Source organism: Haliotis rubra, unplaced genomic scaffold, assembly GCF_003918875.1.
Source record: "Haliotis rubra isolate DU_JTF1 unplaced genomic scaffold, ASM391887v1 Scf144, whole genome shotgun sequence".
In the NCBI taxonomy this organism is placed as follows: domain Eukaryota; kingdom Metazoa; phylum Mollusca; class Gastropoda; order Lepetellida; family Haliotidae; genus Haliotis; species Haliotis rubra.
In genome coordinates this window covers 1,757,975-1,776,201 of record NW_025765381.1, presented here as the reverse complement: position 1 = coordinate 1,776,201, position 18,227 = coordinate 1,757,975, and the positions used below count along the sequence as shown (strand labels likewise).

The following is an 18,227-nucleotide window of genomic DNA, read 5'->3' as shown; positions in this document are numbered from 1 at the left end:
ATGCCGTTTGTTGATGAAAAGTGAAGCTATCTTGTGTAATTTACAAGGAGTAGTGTGCATGCAGTTCCGGCTGTTCAGAATGCAACACTGACGTTTACGTATATAACCACTGCCATGTTAGGGAGTACTGCACTAGCCCCATGTTAGCATGTGATGCCTTTATTTCCTGATATGTACAAACACATTTGGTAAGTTACGTTTAGAAATGGTTTTATGGAGGGTTGGCTCTGTTGATAGCTTTATCATTATTCACCTAGTTCATAGTAGTTTCAACTCACCGACAGATATCCTCTCTGATCTGTATAGAACCATGGATAAAAATACGAAACGTCAACAGATATGGTCTAGTACTACCATGTTTTCTTAATTTTATCATGTTAATGTTAAAAGACAACAAAATGACACTAACCAAATATGTTTTTATGATTGATCAGATTCAGTTCAAGATGAGTACTGGTGAGCAATGATTTCTTGATATTATGGGTTTTTTCTGTATTGCTAGTTTTAAACACACACATATACACACACTGTGTGACAGAGCTGTGTAGACAACACTAACATATTCTTTTCCACAGAATTTGGCATCATCAAGTGACCATGTTTGTTCTGGCGGAGATGAAGGATACTGTCCGCCTTCCTCCTTGGCTCTTCAACCTTGACCAGAAAGATGCCATCATTGAAACTCTCAACAAAAAACTGGCAAACAAGGTAATCACCATGATTAAACATGTTAAAGTCATGCTTCATTATGTAAATACTTGACATGGATGAATACAATGTCATCATGCTCGATATTGTCTTAAGTTGTCCACATCATAGGTGGCAGGAGTGAAAGTCTGTGAGTAATTGCTACGCATGTGCTGGCTGGTACACCTCTGAGCTTTGACTGACTTCCATGTACAGGAGGGCACATGTAGCCTACTCATCTGTGGCAAGGGAATTTGATGAGTGGAAACCTTTAGGCATACAAGCTTAGCAAATGATAATTTGTTTGTTATAAAAAAGCTTTATCAAATCAAGCATGTTTAATAAGGGTGTCAAGATGCCAATCACATACATCAGTGTATCTTACTATTCATGAATCATGCAATGATTCAAATCTTGATGCTTGGTGTTTGTCAATTTTGTGTGTTATTTTACTGTGTAACATTCTCTGTGTTTCTTAGTTAAGAAGGTTGGATTTTGACATCCCTCATTTCTGATATTGATTATCCTGTTTAAGGATAATGCTGAGAAGGGCAAGGCTCCATTTGACATTGTAATAAATGCCTAAAGTGAACATGGTACAGTTGCATCAAAGTGTGTATATTTCTGATAGCATGTATAGTCTAACTGGTACTTGATTGACTGACCTGATAGTGACACATGCGAAAGTTAACAGATCAGTAAACTTGATGAATCATCTTATTTTGATTATAATATACTTCATCATCCGGTTTCTCTTCTTCAGGTGGTGTACAATGTGGGTCTGTGCATTGCATTATGGGATGTTCAGAGACTAGAGGATAGCTACATATTCCCAGGAGATGGAGCATCTCACACAGTTGGTATGTAGCATTCTAAGATGCCTAGCTGTTAGAACAATCAAAAAAAACAAACATTATGAGACAATAAAGGTATAGTTTTTTGATGACGTAACAATTGAATGACGTTATCCCTTCACTGCGCCATTCTAGTGTGCCCCCTCGTAATCGAATTATTTTACATTACGTCACAATGTAAGTGCACAATGTAAGTGACGTCACGATGCATGTCAGTTGTCATCGCCTCGTACGGCCTCCTACAGTAAACTACTCCGTTGCATCCCGTTTCTTGGTTTGCAGTTGCTTCACGCAGCTAACATCACTGGTGGAAACATTACGTTTATGTTTTACAACAGTTAAAATGTGTCAATTCGACTCACAAGTTTTCAGCGACACGGTAGCGTTTGCAATGTTTACATTCCCACAATGCAATCGTGGAATGTCGCTGACTACTCCGCTTCATCTGGATGTACTGATCTAAACTTACGTTGGTACAAGAAATGCGACGTTGATATTGCCCCAAATGGTTTACGTTAATGACAGATGTAATTAAAATAATTCAGAGAAGATATTTAATCAGAACGTAAACCGTCATCAAACTGTTATCATTTGTTTTTTCTGGTAACGTTCGCCTTAACGTAGGGGGCAGACACATCAATAGAACAGCGCACCAGTTAGCCCTGAAAATGCGAGGATTCTTAATTTAGGTCACCAACACCGCCATTTGTTTTCTGCCTTAAATTAATCGTAATTATCCTTAGAAAGTATTAAATTTAGCATCTTAGAAAGATGTAAAGTTATTGACGCTCTACCCCAATGTGTTTTGTAATAAAAGTATAGTTTTGCCCTGAACTATTATAATTTCATCAAAGCACTCGGACTACCGGTCCTCGCGGCTTTTAATTATAATAGTTCAGGGCAAAACTATACCTTATTACAAAACAACATTTGGGTAGAGCGAATTAACTTTATTTATTAAGTATAATGTGGAACTGGAAATCTTCCAGGGTAGGGCTTAAGTACCCCTTGCTTGTTGTTAGAGCCTTTTTTTACTCCCGTGATCTAAAAATCAGGCGGGTGGTGGGGTAGCTGTGTGGTTAAAGCGTTTGCTCATCACGCCGAAGACCCGGGTTCGATTCCCCACATGGGTACAATGTGTGAAGCTCATTTCTAGTGTCCCCCGCCATGATATTAATGGAATATTGCTAAAAGCGGCGTCAAACTACCTCAGTCACTAAAAATGAGGCAACTTTATGAGACCTAGTTAATTGCGTCTCATTGTCCCCCAGTGACCTGGGTCATGGCTCATAATGTCAATCAGTGGTTTGTGTGGTCCAGACTGAATTATTTTCAAGGTGTCATCACACACGTTTGTGAGTGCAATATTAAACTAGCAGTGTACAAACGATGTCAAGGAATTACTGCGTTGCTGCAGTGTTCGATCTGATTGTAACTTTGTCAGTCTCAGACTTTAGCACCTGGTCTTAAGTACAAGTCTTTTGAATGTATGGTATGCCAATCTATTCATAGTCCATATATTAATATTGATGTGTGTCCACATTGATGCTCAGCGACTATTTTGGGGGTTGTAGGTGGAAAAATGTTTGGCATAGACGATCATAGTACTCTGACAACATGGATTCTTGCTCATGATATTGACCACCGGGTGACAGGATGTACAGGATGATTACTTTTAGTTTCAGTATAGCTGACTACTCTGCAAATAAATGTTACTCAAAGAGGAAGTTTTCAGGGGGGACAACTCTTGAGCTCCTAAGGCAGTCTTGCATCTTCAGATCCTATAGTTCTCATGATGTTCATTCAACAAGTCCCTGAGATAATTCCTGGTTAGCATTGGAACCAAGCAGCCTATGCTGGTTGCAAGAGTTGACCAAATGGTTTGTGGAGTTAACACACAAACACTGACTGACTGAGTTTAGTTTTACGCCGCTTTTAGCAATATTCCAGCAACATCACGGCGGGGGACACCAGAAATGGGCTTCACACATTGTACCCATGTGGGGATTCGAACCCGGGTCTTCGGCATGGCGAGCCAACGCTTTAACCACTAGGCTACCCCACCGCCTCCCCCCACAAACACACCAACCTTTTGCATGGCTTGGCATGGGTGATAGTTCATGAGTAATAGGGCAGTGGGGTAGCCTTGTGGTTAAAGCGTTCGATCATCACGCCGAAGACCCGGGTTTGATTCCCTACATGGGTACAATGTGTGAAGCCCATTTCTGGAGGTCCCTGCCGTGATATTGCTGGAATATTGCTAAAAGCGGCGAAAAACCAAACTCACTCACTCACTCATCAGGGGCGTAGCTACCATTATGAAAAAAAGCCCGGGCTTACACATGATTGTTGCTAAAAAGGTTGGGCAAGCCCTCAGTACTATCTAAATATATAGCTTTGCAACCTATCGGGCTTACACGAAACAAATGGTTTGCTACGTGCCTGCTCATGAGTAAGAGATGGTGATGTGGTTTTAAGAATGGGTATCTCTTGTAGGCAAATGGTCTTCAGTGAATCATTGAGATGTTGGATTTTAGTTTACTTTTACCATGGTGTCTACCTCTGTTTATGCTGTGTTGCATCCTATCTATAATCACATTTTAAACATGTTATACATCGATCTATCTTTCAGTTCACTTCCGCTATGTAGTATTTCGGCCCTTTGTGGACGAGGTGCAGTTGATTACAAGGGGAAGATCAAGAGCTGCAGTAGAAGGAGGGTGTACAAGGTGAGACAGAAATGTGTTGCATAAAAACATCAGCTATTCACAAAAAGATTGCAGTGGTAGAATTCCTTTGCATGTCCCTACCTCTGTTGACATATCATGCAGGTAACATCAAAGCTCAAGGCATTTTCTCCTTTAAACAGAACCACAAATATCCCTTTATTGCCACATTGTTGATGGAGACGCCATTGAAAACATCACAGGGCTATGCATCGCGCAGGGAAAGAGACAGTCACACATTCACTAAAATGATCAAAAACACACAACATCTGGAGGAATCCTGGGGAGGTAAATGAAACTTAATCATGTTGATATTAACTGCATGCCTCTAATACAACAGCTTTACTCCTGGTATACAGATTATGCATGAACACATAGAATCAACTTAATCATGTTAATTGAAAACATGGAAAATGTAAGAACTGTATTTGTATAGATGTTTTCTCAGCATGCTAACACTCTTACACTAACAGCTTATATTTTATAACTATGCTTACTTATCACTGCTTACTGTCTAGCTTATAGTTACTTTCATGTTTTTTAAATTTCAGAATTATTTTTTTAAAGTGTGTAATGAGATTTTCAGTGAATCTTTATGAATTTCTCTTTCCAGTGTCTATTGGATTCTTCGATGACATCCTCATCCCACCCGATGCTCTTCAGCATCCATCCAGATTGTATCCTTGTGACATGGTGAACATTGTCTTGTTTCCTCACGTGTAGTAGTGCTCATATCTCAAACTGACCACAGTCGCTATCGAGCTGGCATATTATCTCATTCAATACACTATTTAGAAATTAAAAAACCCAACACTTATCATGCTTAAGATAATGATAATATGACTATATTCCAAGTGATTCCATGGCTTTTGATCGGCTGCTCATTGTAGCCATGCTCTGAGGTTGACTACTTTACCTGACTGGCTTATAATTAGTCTTTGAATGGCATTTCACATAAGGAAGAGAATGTTTATGGATGTCAACTTCTTTATTATGATAATAGGGTGGGAGGGGCATGTGTGGCAGTATTGCTGGTTGTGATTATTTATTATTTATTAAACAAGATGTTATTGAGATAAATTCATTTCGACGTGGCGTGTTGGCCAATTTCGGGTGTTATTGAGTATTTGAAGCACGGAATTCATTTGGAACCGACGGCGCCAGCTTGAGGTTTCAAATGAAATATTCCCGTGCTTCAAATACTCAATAACACCCGGAAATTGGCCAACACATGATGTTTATCGACATTGTAAACACAAAAGTAAACCAAAAGGTCCACACACTGTTTTTGTGTCTGCACTCATTGACATCAAGTCCGGGTACAGCAGTGAAATGTCATCAGCCGGACGTTTTGGCTGTCTCCAATGGTAGCATCTGGAACTGCTCATTTGTGATGTCATTCGGACTTTACGTCACAATATGATTTTAATGACGTCATCACAGCTGACGACGTAACAATGCAATGGTGTGAGCGATGTTTGTATGTATTAATACACAGCGAATTGCCGGGAATCAAATACCATTTGATCACATTTTTCAACCAATCAGATTAAAGAACACAGTGACTTTTGGTTTACAATGTTTCTTCATACGAACTGAATTGCTTAATGTTTGTGTTTATGGAGATATAAATGTCAGAACTGTACACTTAGTGCAAACCTACTGTGCTAGTTTATGCAATGTGCAGAACTCTATTTATCTTCATGCTGCAATATACAGAGACACATTGGTATCTGTTCTCAGATACTCCACACAGGAGGAAAAACACAAATTTTGTTTGTTTTGTGTGGTTTTGGGTCTGCAGATCATGACGCCATGAGATAATGATACCTTTCCATATTATGACTTTTCATCCCTCACGACGCAGTACATATTTTTTCTGCATCCATTGTGTATGGTTGTGAGTACTTTGAGTACTCAATTTTGTGTCACGAAGAACGCTAATGAAGAATAGTCATTCCCATGTTGTGACCTTGACCTTGTGAGTGATGAGCAAGAGCAGCTGTGGGCATGGGAGTACCAGTTGGATGATGGCAACAAACATGACCTGTTCATGGACATCGGAGAGCAGATCAGGTGAGCTACCTAGTTGATTCCGGCAGCATGGTTGCCATGGTCACTTGATGGGGGTCACATGTGGTGGGAGACTTAGCTTCTAGAGCAGGTGTAGACAAGCACAACCTAGCAACGGCTGGGGAAACATCACCAGCCACGAGGTAGATGCTGTTGGTCATCCCCAACCAGTCCACATCATATTCTAGACTATGTTCTTATTAGGAACTTTCAAGATTTTCCTAAGACCGAGAATGACTAAGTGGCTATGTCTGACCCTGCCATGGACAGCATACTTGATATAGGAGCAGTGTTAGACGTCATCTTGCGACATCTATCCTGTTACCGGTAGCTAGTCGACCATTCAGACCCTGAAGCAAATATATGCAAGAAACCCCACGCAGGTCTAGAAAATGTGGCAAGTCTACATTTCCACACCTTCTGAAAATGAAGAAAGTCTCAGGTAGTGGTGTTCCGATGATCGAAAATCGATCGAAAGAAGGCTTAAAAATGATTATCGATTTTAAAAAATATATTTTTGATTAATCAGAATTTTGTTGTTTTTGTATAACACCCTTGAATTAAGTATACTAACCATTTAATTTGATGAATATTCACGAACAAACATGTGCTCAACAGCGTAAAGCTATGCGCATTGTAAAATTTTAACCTCTTATTGTTTAATTACAATTCCAGTGTCTTACTGGCATGCGTGGATTTCATTGTATTACAGTAATTTTTATTAAAAACCCATTAATTAGACAAAACCTGGGGAAAAACCCTTAAAATTGGTGATTACATTAAAAATGTAGTTATCATCCAAAACTGTGTTCCACAGGAGATATCGCTTGTGTGAGATCAAACGATATCTCCTAGGAGATATGGTCTTGACAGTAGATTTTGTACAATACCCTGACAATGCTATGACGTCACAATGCTATGACATCGCTGCACTGCAAGTCTAACGGCAGAACAGTGGTCAGAGATGTACATTTTTCAATGAAAACTAATGAAGAGTGATTTTTGGTGATAAATAGAATCTCACCATCGTGTCTACTTCAAATATATCAACCACTCGTTGATAAAAGTAAAAATTTGAAACTTTATCAACTCGTGGTGATATATTTGATATCAAAAGACACTCGGGTGAGATTCTCTATATGGTTTGATTATAATCTATAATCATTCAGCGCAAGTCCTCCGATAATCGATAGTGTATTTGGTTTCCGATTCCCAACACTAGTCTCAGGGCTCCTTTTCATTATATTTTATTTTTTTACTATGTTCATTTCAGAGACTAGTTGTTAGTGTACCTGTTAGCCTAAGCCGTGTTAAAATTCAATGGGACTATTCAAATAAATTTTTATGAGATCATTAGCTGAGTGTGTTTCAGTCTTAACAGTATCATATTTTAGGAATAATGTATTATTAATAGAGATAATTTTTAATGGTTATACATGATATTGATTACACAAAAAAGCAAACCTAACGCAGCAATCACTATGTTATGTCATGCTTAAAATGATGGATTTGTTTAAGATGTAATTTAGCTGACTGAAGTATGTTTCGAAACTGCTTATGATTACAATGTTAAGTGCCCTATTTATCAATCATTGACACATGACCTGCTGACAGGTGTCGACAGAAACGTGATGTATTGGAAAACCACTTACTACACATATTTGGCATGTTAGTCAGAAGTTTACTGAGAAAGAAAACATTACATCAATGTAGGGTGCTTTAAGATAGAACCTGATAGATGACTTCATTTGCATATTCATTAGATTGTGATATTAGTTTTTTGATTGGGTTTTCGAGTATTAGATTGATATCACTATTCATGAACCGTTACGTGACAATGCACTGTTCGGTTTGCCTTCTGACAAATTGTCTGACAATTATTCATCTGTGTCAAGATTTGTATGCCTTCCAAGAGACATTTTAGACATTCAGTGTGGAGTTTTTCACTCACAGTGAATCATTTGGACTGGCATATCTGTTTTCTGTATCAGAAAGATGAACGAAAATAGGCAGTTCCAAATTGAAAGTAATAATGGCCGATCAACGTTGTAGATACTATGGAGTGGCTTGGCATTTAACATGATGAAATTTTCGAATTGTGGATAGAGGTGTCACATACATTTACCAGACAGTCATTATGACTGGCAGTGGATTGTGTTGAGAAGATTTTAGATGTATTGAGGACAAATTGCTTCAGAAAGTAACATCAATCTGCATATTCCTCGTTTTGATTGATCGCTTTGTCCTGGGTTCAAGTGACGTAACCTGGTATGGGGTATTTCTAAGATCTTGGTAGAAAGGAGCATTGAATGAGAGTTAATGATCTAATCGAGACTGAGAAGTGGGCGTCTAGACTGAGAGAAGCACCACTATAATCAAGTCTGTATGGTCACTGGGAAACATTGGATGAGCCTAGATGTTCTACCAGCAAATGCAGAAAACATTCCGAAAAAAACCTGCCCCATTTTACATAGGTCTTAAATTTATAACAACCAAACATAAGTCTTTAATTTAGATTACTTTTCCGAAGTGAAGTTTCAGAGTGAGAACCTATGTTTGAAATAAAGGAAATGAAATAAAAGGCTGTCATGAGGACCCTCAGACTTTAGAAGCTGTAGGCTCTGGCTAAACACCAGAGTCTGTCTATTCACTAAAAACTACAGCTTATTGTGACAAATAAACTGCCCGTGTAAATTTACCCCTGACCTTAATGACCGATGAAATTAGAAGCTATGGTTCTGGCACCAAATCTACCTGTCACTTACTTAAAGACCAGCACTAATTTGACACTGTTGAGAAGCTATCTCAGAATCACAGTAACCAGCTGGCTTTGATACACCTAGTTTGCTTGGCATGTTGAAACCATCATGTCTGTGTTTAAACTTAGACTGTTTACTGCATGTTTAGGGCAGAGGGTTCATTAATTATTGTTTGTTTCGTTGCCCTGGTAGTTTTCCAAATGTCTATGTGACATTTAAGACATCCGCTGGATCCGTAGTCACTGATTAAAAATAGAGATGTTTACTTTTTGTTGTTTTACCCTGCCAATAAAAAACATAAAATGTCAGAAGGCATGGCGTTTGATTCGTAAATTGGGGCCTTGTCCTGGCAGGAATTGTCCTGTGGTTGTCAGGTTCAATAATGGTTTGGAGTCCCTAGCTGCTGTGAATGTCAGCGCACAGGGATATTTCAAATGTCAGTCCTTATGTTAAATGTTAGTGGAGTCATTTGGAGTTGGGTGAAAGTGGAATTACTGAATTGTCAAAGGTTAGATTATTTTAGAAATGGTAATTAGATAGCATTTAATAATCATTCACCTTACCTTAATTTATTGTTTCGGTAATGATGATAATGTTTTGTATTTCTTGTACAACTGAAGATGGTGACATTTTAATGATTATCTTTTCTGTGTGTAGGTGTTGGGTGAGTGAGTGAGCTGGTTTTATAAATGCAGCATTCAGTAGTATGGTTGTCACATGTAGCATGTCAGTCTGGACCAGAAAGTCATGTGAAAGATATTATGAGCATCAATGAATGTTGGAAGGGTATGATGACAGGAAATCAAGCAAGTCAACTAGTCTCTTCACAGATCAGTTTAACTGTCTCTCATGATCAGGACAGTTTGAGAGGAACCTTTCTAAACCCAGCAACCCCAAGTCTTTCTCACATTTTCTGAACCATGTTATTTTCCGTCCCTTTCAGCCCACCCATGCTTGTCATAAGAGGCGACTAATGGATCGGGTGGTGACTCACTGACTTGGTTGACATATGTCATTGTATCCCAATTGCATAGATTGATGCTCGTGCTGTTAATCACTGGATTGTCTGGTCCAGACTTGATTATTTACAGACCGCCACCATATAGCTGGCATATTGCTGAGTGTGGCATTAAACAACAAACCAACCAACCAAATCCTCTCAGCCCTTACTGTAATGCCATAGTTGTAAATGAGGTTAGGTGAGGTGAAATTGGGTTTTACGTCGTGCTTGAGAATATTTCGCTCATATGACGATGTGCATGCGTGTGCATGTGTATGCGCGGCTGCTTGTACTAGCCCAGACTTAAGCTGGTTTTATAGTGCTGGCCCACTAAGATACCATACCGCAGTGAAGCATGAATACCCCACTCAGACACATTATACTGACTCCGAGCCGACCAGTCCTTGTTGTACCCATTAATGCCGAGTGCCAGGCAGGGACCGACAAGTACCATATTTTAACGTCTTTTGGTATGACGCGGTGGGGGATTGAACCTGCGACCTTCCGCTCTCCGGGCGGACGCTCTAACCACTCCACCACAGAGGCGGTCCAGTTGTAAATGAAGCAAGTCAAGATTTTCCATTGGTCCTCCATCTCCATGATCTCACCTGCAATTCTGTTGCATTAAAATAGGGTTGTTTGTTTCTGTGAAAATATATTTCAAATGTTAGTCTTGGAATCCATGCATTTCATTTACCATTGACTTAACAGTAGTTTAGTCAAATCAAAGCTTACTTACTTGAGATGGAAGGAAGTGACATTTTGACGTTTAACCACAGTCATGAAATCCATGAGCATGGGTAAAATTCAGACTAACTGGTAACACAAGGAGACTAAATGGGATTCAACCTTCTTGTGAATAAACAGAAAATACTAGGGTAGTAAGTCTCTGGTGAGCATTTAGAATTTGTTTGAACATGAAAACATGTTTATTGCTTGTGATATTTCAGAGGTACATCTTGCCCTTTCATCTTTACCACGGTTTCTGTACATGAAACAAGCAAACCTATCTATGCCTCCCTCAGGGAGTCGGGATCTGAAAGATTCTTAGTTCAGGTCAGGTTTCGATGGACTGGAGGACCCCCTATCAGGGGAGATAACTCATGCCTTCACTTTTCTAACACATTCAGGTGTGGGAAAGAAGTACATTTTAATACAGTTGATGCAAAAATCGGTTTACAAGATGGTGAAGTTTGGTTGTTGAAAGTATGGTACTCATGTCTGGAGAGATTGACTGATTGATTCAGTTTAGTTTTACACCGCATCATGTCTGCGGAGAGGCCTCTGTACCTTTTTGTTTGTTTGTTTCATGGCATACTTAGCAATATTCAAGCTATGTGGTGGTGGTCTGCAAATAATCAAGTCTGGACCAGACAATGCAGTCATCAACAGCATGATTATTAATCAATGCAATTGGGATACGATGACATGTGTCAACCAAGTCAGCAAGCCTGACCACCCGATCCCATTAATCGCCTCTTACGACAGGCATGGGCTGCTGAAAACCAATTCTAACCCGGATCTTCATGGTCGTATCTCATACCTGCCCCTAGAAACTGATTAGAAAGGGTTTGGGGGTAATTGTTGGTTGTTGTGTGCCACAGTATCCTGAGTTTGTCCCGATTCTTGTTAACCCGAAATGGTAACCATAGTGATGATACTCAGTTTGTTACACAGTTTTTGTTGTCCCCCGCTGCAACGCAGAATGGGGGACTATGTATTCAGCATCCATACGGACGTCCCGATTCTTGTTAACCCGAAATGGTAACCATAGTGATGATACTCAGTTTGTTACACAGTTTTTGTTGTCCCCCGCTGCAACGCAGAATGGGGGACTATGTATTCAGCATCCATACGGACGTCCCGATTCTTGTTAACCCGAAATGGTAACCATAGTCATGATGCTCAGTTTGTTACACAGTTTTTACGGGGGACTATATATTCAGCGGCGTCTGTCCGTCCGTCCGTAACGCCCCGAATATTGTTAACACGATATCTCATGAACTATTGTTCCCAATGTCTTCAAATTTGGTGACAGCCTATATTAGGGGATTACCCACACACCAGTGGATTTTGATGACCTCGACCTTATTTTCAAGGCCACCATGACAGTTTGACCTCTTTTCAAACTCTTGTTGACACAATATCTCATGAACTGTAGTACCCAATGTCTTCAAATTTGGTGACAGCCTACATTAGGGATTACCCACACACCAGTCGATTTTGGTGACCTTGACCTTATCTTCAAGGTCGCCACAGCACTTTTCAAACTCTTGTTGACGTGATATCTTATGCACTGTTGTACCCAATGTCTTCAAATTTGGTGACAGCCTACATTGGGGGTTTACGCAGACACCAGTTAATTTTGTGACCTTGACCTTCAAGGTTACCACAACATTTTGACCACTTTTCAAACTCTTGTTAACGCGATGTCTCATGAAACATTGCACCCAATGTCTTCAGTTATGTTGGCAGCCTACATTGGGTGATTATGCCACCAGTCATTTCAGGCATCTTGTATGTGACTAAAAAATAAAAAAGTAGTAAATATGTTATAAATATTCCATTCTTTAGCGGCGGGAGACATTGCCATATCAGTGGCAAACACTTGTTTTTTTTAAAATGTCATGGCGGGGACACCAGAAATGGGCTTCACAGATTGTACCTATGTGAGGAAACAAACTCGGGTCTCCGGCATTATGAGCGAACACTTTAACCACTAGGCTACCCCACCGATTATAGGAAAAAGAGGGTTTTTTTTTTACAGAACACCACCCTACCACCTCTAAAATTTGTCCAGACCTTGGGCCCATTCCTCAAAGGGATCTTAGCGCTAAGGTGTTTGTAACTCCTATGGGTCCAAATGGGGCCCAGCTAGTTTAGAACAGGAAATCATCCTCTTAAAGGAGAATACGAACGAAAACAAAACTTTTGATATGTTGTAAAGGGTATTCTAAAAGTCACATTCTGTGATTAAAATTGAACAAAAAGTTTGTAAAATAGCAATAAAAACACAAAAACGTATTCGTATTTCCGCCAATTACGGAAACACCCGACAGTTAATTAGCAGAGGGGGTATCGCGTGACATGACATCATATGTGCCTGTTGCTGATGGCTTCTTCTTTGAGTTTACCTCACAACTTAACAGTGTCCGTGGATTCTGAAGCAGTAAAAGATGTTCCTAATGTCATTTCTGAAATGGATGTTAGACCGTATCAATACGATCCGATTTTACATCTTGCAAGACAATCTTCCAGTGAAGATGAAGAAGAAGAATCAAGCGAAACGGAGGCACCGCTTGAGGTCAAAATAAATTTAAAAATAGACCATATCGTTTAACAAGATTACTATTTGTCAGCAAAATGTCATACAGTTCCAGCCAGCAAACTCACCCCTATAAATATATGACCAGTCACAAAGAATTTTTTTTTTAAAATGTGATTACAGTTCATTTTGTGTCAAATGGGTGACTGTAGGGTGTCTGGGATTTAAAAACAAAATAATTGTGCTTCAGACGAGGGAAAATAAAAATTATCTGCTTCAAAAATTACACTGGAATTATTTTGTTGAAAAAAGTTAGGATCCTAGTTCTCATTAAGTACTTCATGATTTGCCGTTGTATTCAGCAATGTTTCGAGTAGACTGCATCATTTAGGGCTCCAAACCGAATAGAACGTTATATATAGCGAAACGTTTTCAAGCTCTTGTGAAATCTCTTACTGATTTTATAATTCATATCTCATGTGTACCAGTCGAACTGCCCCAGCTACAAAATGCCCCAGCAAATTTGGTCATTCATTCTAATTTGTTCAAATTTATTTATAATGATTGAATATATGCCGTAAATGCATAGTTTTTGTCAACTTATTATGATATTATGTTCTTCATATAAAAGTTATTAGGAAGTACTATTTCTGATAAATGTTTCATTAGTAAACTCATAACTATGTATATACTTATATATGAAGAAGATAATATCAAAGTTGACAAAACTATGCATTTATGGCCTATATTTATTCATTTTAAATAAATTGGGGCATTTTGACTACCCCACTGGGGCAATTTGACCAAATTGGCTTGGTCATTTTGTAGTGGGGGCAATTTGACTGGCAATCGGACTTGATTTAATTTATGTTAAAAGTACCACTGACAGTAAGTTGTTACAGGGAATGATGGAATATAAATGAATCTCGTGGGTACTTCTTCCTTCTTCAGCCTAGCTTGGGGATTTTCATACCCCGTGTGTGCATGTCTCTTTCATATGCGTCCGACTCGGAATGATAGGTGCATTTCTCCTGCCGAAATCTGTCGTTTTACTTGGAAAACGGAAGAAATGGTGGTTCTTTTCCATGTTCGATGATGCCGTGCATTCCCAGGCAACGCAATACACCATCGTACCATTTTAAAAAATGACAGAAACAACACGATTTGTACTACGGTAGCGCTTGGTCTTTGGCAAAATGGTGGACTCCAGGCACATTTGACGTCACGGGCGGAAAGGTCACGTGGTTTCCAGCGAAATATGCATAATGGCTGAAGCCGAGATTTACAGGAACTGTTTTCGCGATTAAAACATAATTATACATAATTTTTAATTGAAAATTTGGGAATATGTTTCTGATGACTTTATCTTTCATCCAGCAAATTATTGCAATTCACTCGTATTCTCCTTTAAATACAGATGAGCCTGCTAATTCTATTTTCCTCACAGCATTGACAGATTACAGTTCCTGGTGTTTAAAATTCATGAACCTGAAAAATATAGAGGAGAAATTGATATAAATGTATTATTCAAGTGTGTTAGGCATGTATTGAATTAACGTTTTCTGAAAATAATTTAACTGCGTTGAAAGAAAATACTCATTTACTTCATTTGCACAGCCTGTTAAAAACATTTCGTTTTGAAACAAGCTCCATCACGATTCCGAATGGGAAGCTTTTCATCATACTAATTCACCCAATTACATAAACCACAAATAACTTGTTGAGAAAATAACATGCTGGCAACTTTTGATCAGAAACATCCGGGCGGACTCCCATCTTCAGAGGTCTAGATGCTGACGGATGAGTTTATATAATTTCTTAATTTATCTACCAGCATTTTTACCATTGGAGCGCTTGATGTGTGGCTTGAAATAACATGGCCTGAAAATAACATCCGTATGTCTAATCTTTTCCGAACACGTTAAAATGTGATACGACAGGTTTTTATCATCAGGAAATGAATCCATTAAAGCTCAGCTAACAGGTAGCATGTATTTAAATCCGATAAAGTTTGCTTCAGGACCTTGTTGGCTGGCTCAACATGCTTAAGATTCATGCTACTAATGCATGTCGGAAGATTGTTTTGAGGATTCACCAGATAAAATTGGAGTTGGGAGGAATTCAGCAGGTCATGAATCTTGCTTCCTTCCGATTGTTTCATTTTCTTAGATGCTGAATGGCTCAGACAAGCATTGGTTGAGGTTTATTTTGATGCATTTTTTTTAACTAGAGTCTTTGAAACAAAAAGGGTCTGTCTGTCTGTCTGTCTGTCTGTCTGTCATAACCTCCCCTCTGTCTGATAATTTTAACCTTTATTTTGTTTGTTCTTTGAAGAAAATTAATTTCACTGTGGAAAGAAGATTAACAATGATAATGTGTGGTAATGTCGCCCATTAAAAATAATTATTGATTCAGTTTAAATTGTTGAAGAAATGGCTGGACATGGACTGAACAAAGTTTCTGAGAACTGACTGAATTAATTGTGTGTCGTAGTAATGCTGGTCTTATCTCGATGTGTTTTTTAAATGTCGGTGAAACATTTGTGCTGTGTTTAACTGCTGCGTGTTCCACAGGCTGACACGTTTTATTGTCACTTCATGGGGACCACCATCGAACTTTCTCACAACTGTCACTTATATCTTCGATCTCAACTAACGTCAGGAGACAACATTGGAGGGGGGTACATGTGTATCTTGATTGTACTCGTTTGTTGTTACGTCAAATAAAGTCACCTGTTTCATATGGAAACTAGGTATTAATGGGGACCAATCATTTTTTATCTTCCATTTATGAAACATGGCTATTTAACAGTCAGCATGTCTGTCTGCCCAGCCTTCTGTCTGTTCCATTTCCAGAACAGGATTCCAAAATCAATGAATATTTCTGGATGGAAATTGCCCAACTGAATATGTCATAAACAATGATATATATATTTTGGGCTGGTCATGAAAACAATAAGGGACATTTAAGGGACCGTTCATAATTTATGGCTAGGTGGGGTGATGATGATTTTGATGGAGAAGCATGTACAATGTGAATGACCCCCCTAAAATTTATGTACAAAGTAAGTGACCCCACCCTGCATGTCATGTACAAAATTAATGACCCCCCCCCTCCCTTCCCGTAACTTTGTAGCATATTTTAAAAATATTTTTATGCACAAAATTGATGACCCTCCTTAGCACATGTGTACAAAATTAATTACCCCCTGCCTCCCCAGAACAAAATGGGTGAGGTGATGAACACCCCCACCCCCACCCCCTCTCTCAAAATCATCATCACCCCTAGCCATAAATTATGACCGGTCCCTAATAATGAAATATAAAGGGCTTTTGCAGTCAGTCTTTTCAGGGATGGGAAATGCGGACAAGGATTGGGGTCATTTAAAGATATAAGCGATAGTGTAGGGTCACTATTTTCAGTTCATTAGTACTTCAAAAACCTCTGAACAGCATCTCCACCCCTACCCCGACCACAGGATTTATTTTTTCTGTGCGCATTCCTGTCAAGTTTTGAGGTATATGTAATTAAATTTGAACAAGTTAACAATTCCTGTATGCTCATTTTTCAAATCCGTTGAATAATTGCAGCGCCTCTCTCACCTGCAGACGATAGAAGTCATGTCGGGTTGATAATGATGTCGGCATGAGGAGGCTGTAGCCATTGCCCCCATTCCTCCGCTGTGGGCCAGGCAATTACTTGTGTCTCATCCTACATGTGTGTAACAATAACATAGTGAAGACAATCTAACCTGGCAGTGGCGGCACAGAGGGAGCTTCACGGCCTTAACGAAACTGTAACAACATCGTTAAATGAGAAAATGGGCAGTTTTGAAGCGAGGAAATCAAATTTATGGGGAATTTGCGGACATATTGAAATCTTTTTAAAAAAGTAACTTCATCTTTATAGATGAAATATTTACCTAGTTTTGATTGAAACAATGTGTTTTGAAACTAATTTGGCAAGTGCTTTGTGGTAAACATTAGATTTATGAAAAGCGCATAGTTGAGATTGTTGAGATTAGATGTTTTACATTGCATTCAAGATGCTTGCACTTTTATCTTGAAACACGTGTGAACATGATTGTGGATGAATGTACAACTAGATTGATGTCGTTTTCATTGAACTACTGACTGACTGACTGACTGAGTTTAGTTTTACGCCGCTTTTAGCAATATTCCAGCAATATCACGGTGGGGGGCACCAGAAATGGGCTTAACACATTGTGCCCATGTGGGGAATCGAACCCGGGTCTTCGGCGTGACGAGCCAACACTTTAACCACTAGGCTACCCCACCGCCCCTTCATTGAACTAAGCTACATAGGGAAACAGTATACCATGGTATTAGTAAAACCACAGTATTTTGCTTTCGGTTCGGTATACCGTAATGCAATCCAAAAACTTTGGTATTTTCGGTTTTCATACCGTCATTTCTATCTAGTCATAGAATTACAGTTTTGTTTATTTCATATAGCAAAGATTATTGTTATTTCTTTTCCACGTTTCTATTAAACAATGTAAGTTTTGGCTCTTGTCAATTTTTTGCATTATGATCATATCCCATACATAGGCGGATCCAGAGGGGGGGTGCAGGGGTGTGCGTGCACCCCCCTTTTTGTCCTGAAAGTTTATTAAATGACCCGTGAAAACGGTCGAAAAGGAAGTGTGCACCCCTCCTTTTATCAAGAGTGTGCACCCCCCTTTCTCAAAAAGCTGTATCTGCCTCTGCCAGATACCGAACCGAAGGCCTTGTACCACAATACGTACCGTACTGTGGGAAGAGCGAACCGTTTCACCCCTACTCAGCCACTCAGCCACAGTATAACAACTCCAAGCCTACCAGTCATTACCCTAAACACCAA

At 39.2% G+C, this 18,227-nt stretch overlaps 1 protein-coding gene and 1 long non-coding RNA gene across 2 annotated transcripts in view; one reads left to right on the top strand and one right to left on the bottom strand.

Moving 5' to 3' along the window:
- The first annotated feature begins 2 nt into the window (after positions 1-2).
- LOC124269349 (DNA-directed RNA polymerase III subunit RPC8-like) overlaps positions 3-18,227 on the top strand; it is a 39,128-nt gene continuing 20,903 nt past the window's right edge. The window contains 7 exon segments of the mRNA XM_046704367.1: positions 3-188; positions 576-708; positions 1,451-1,547; positions 4,174-4,229; positions 4,232-4,283; positions 4,881-4,944; positions 6,254-6,343. Of these exon segments, the coding sequence (XP_046560323.1) occupies positions 598-708; positions 1,451-1,547; positions 4,174-4,229; positions 4,232-4,283; positions 4,881-4,944; positions 6,254-6,343 (470 nt within the window). The 5' untranslated portion in view covers positions 3-188; positions 576-597.
- On the bottom strand, positions 12,124-12,546 carry LOC124269352. Its single transcript, XR_006896495.1, has 2 exons — positions 12,504-12,546; positions 12,124-12,217 (listed from the first exon to the last, which is right to left on the bottom strand). It is a non-coding gene; the product is annotated as an uncharacterized LOC124269352 (long non-coding RNA).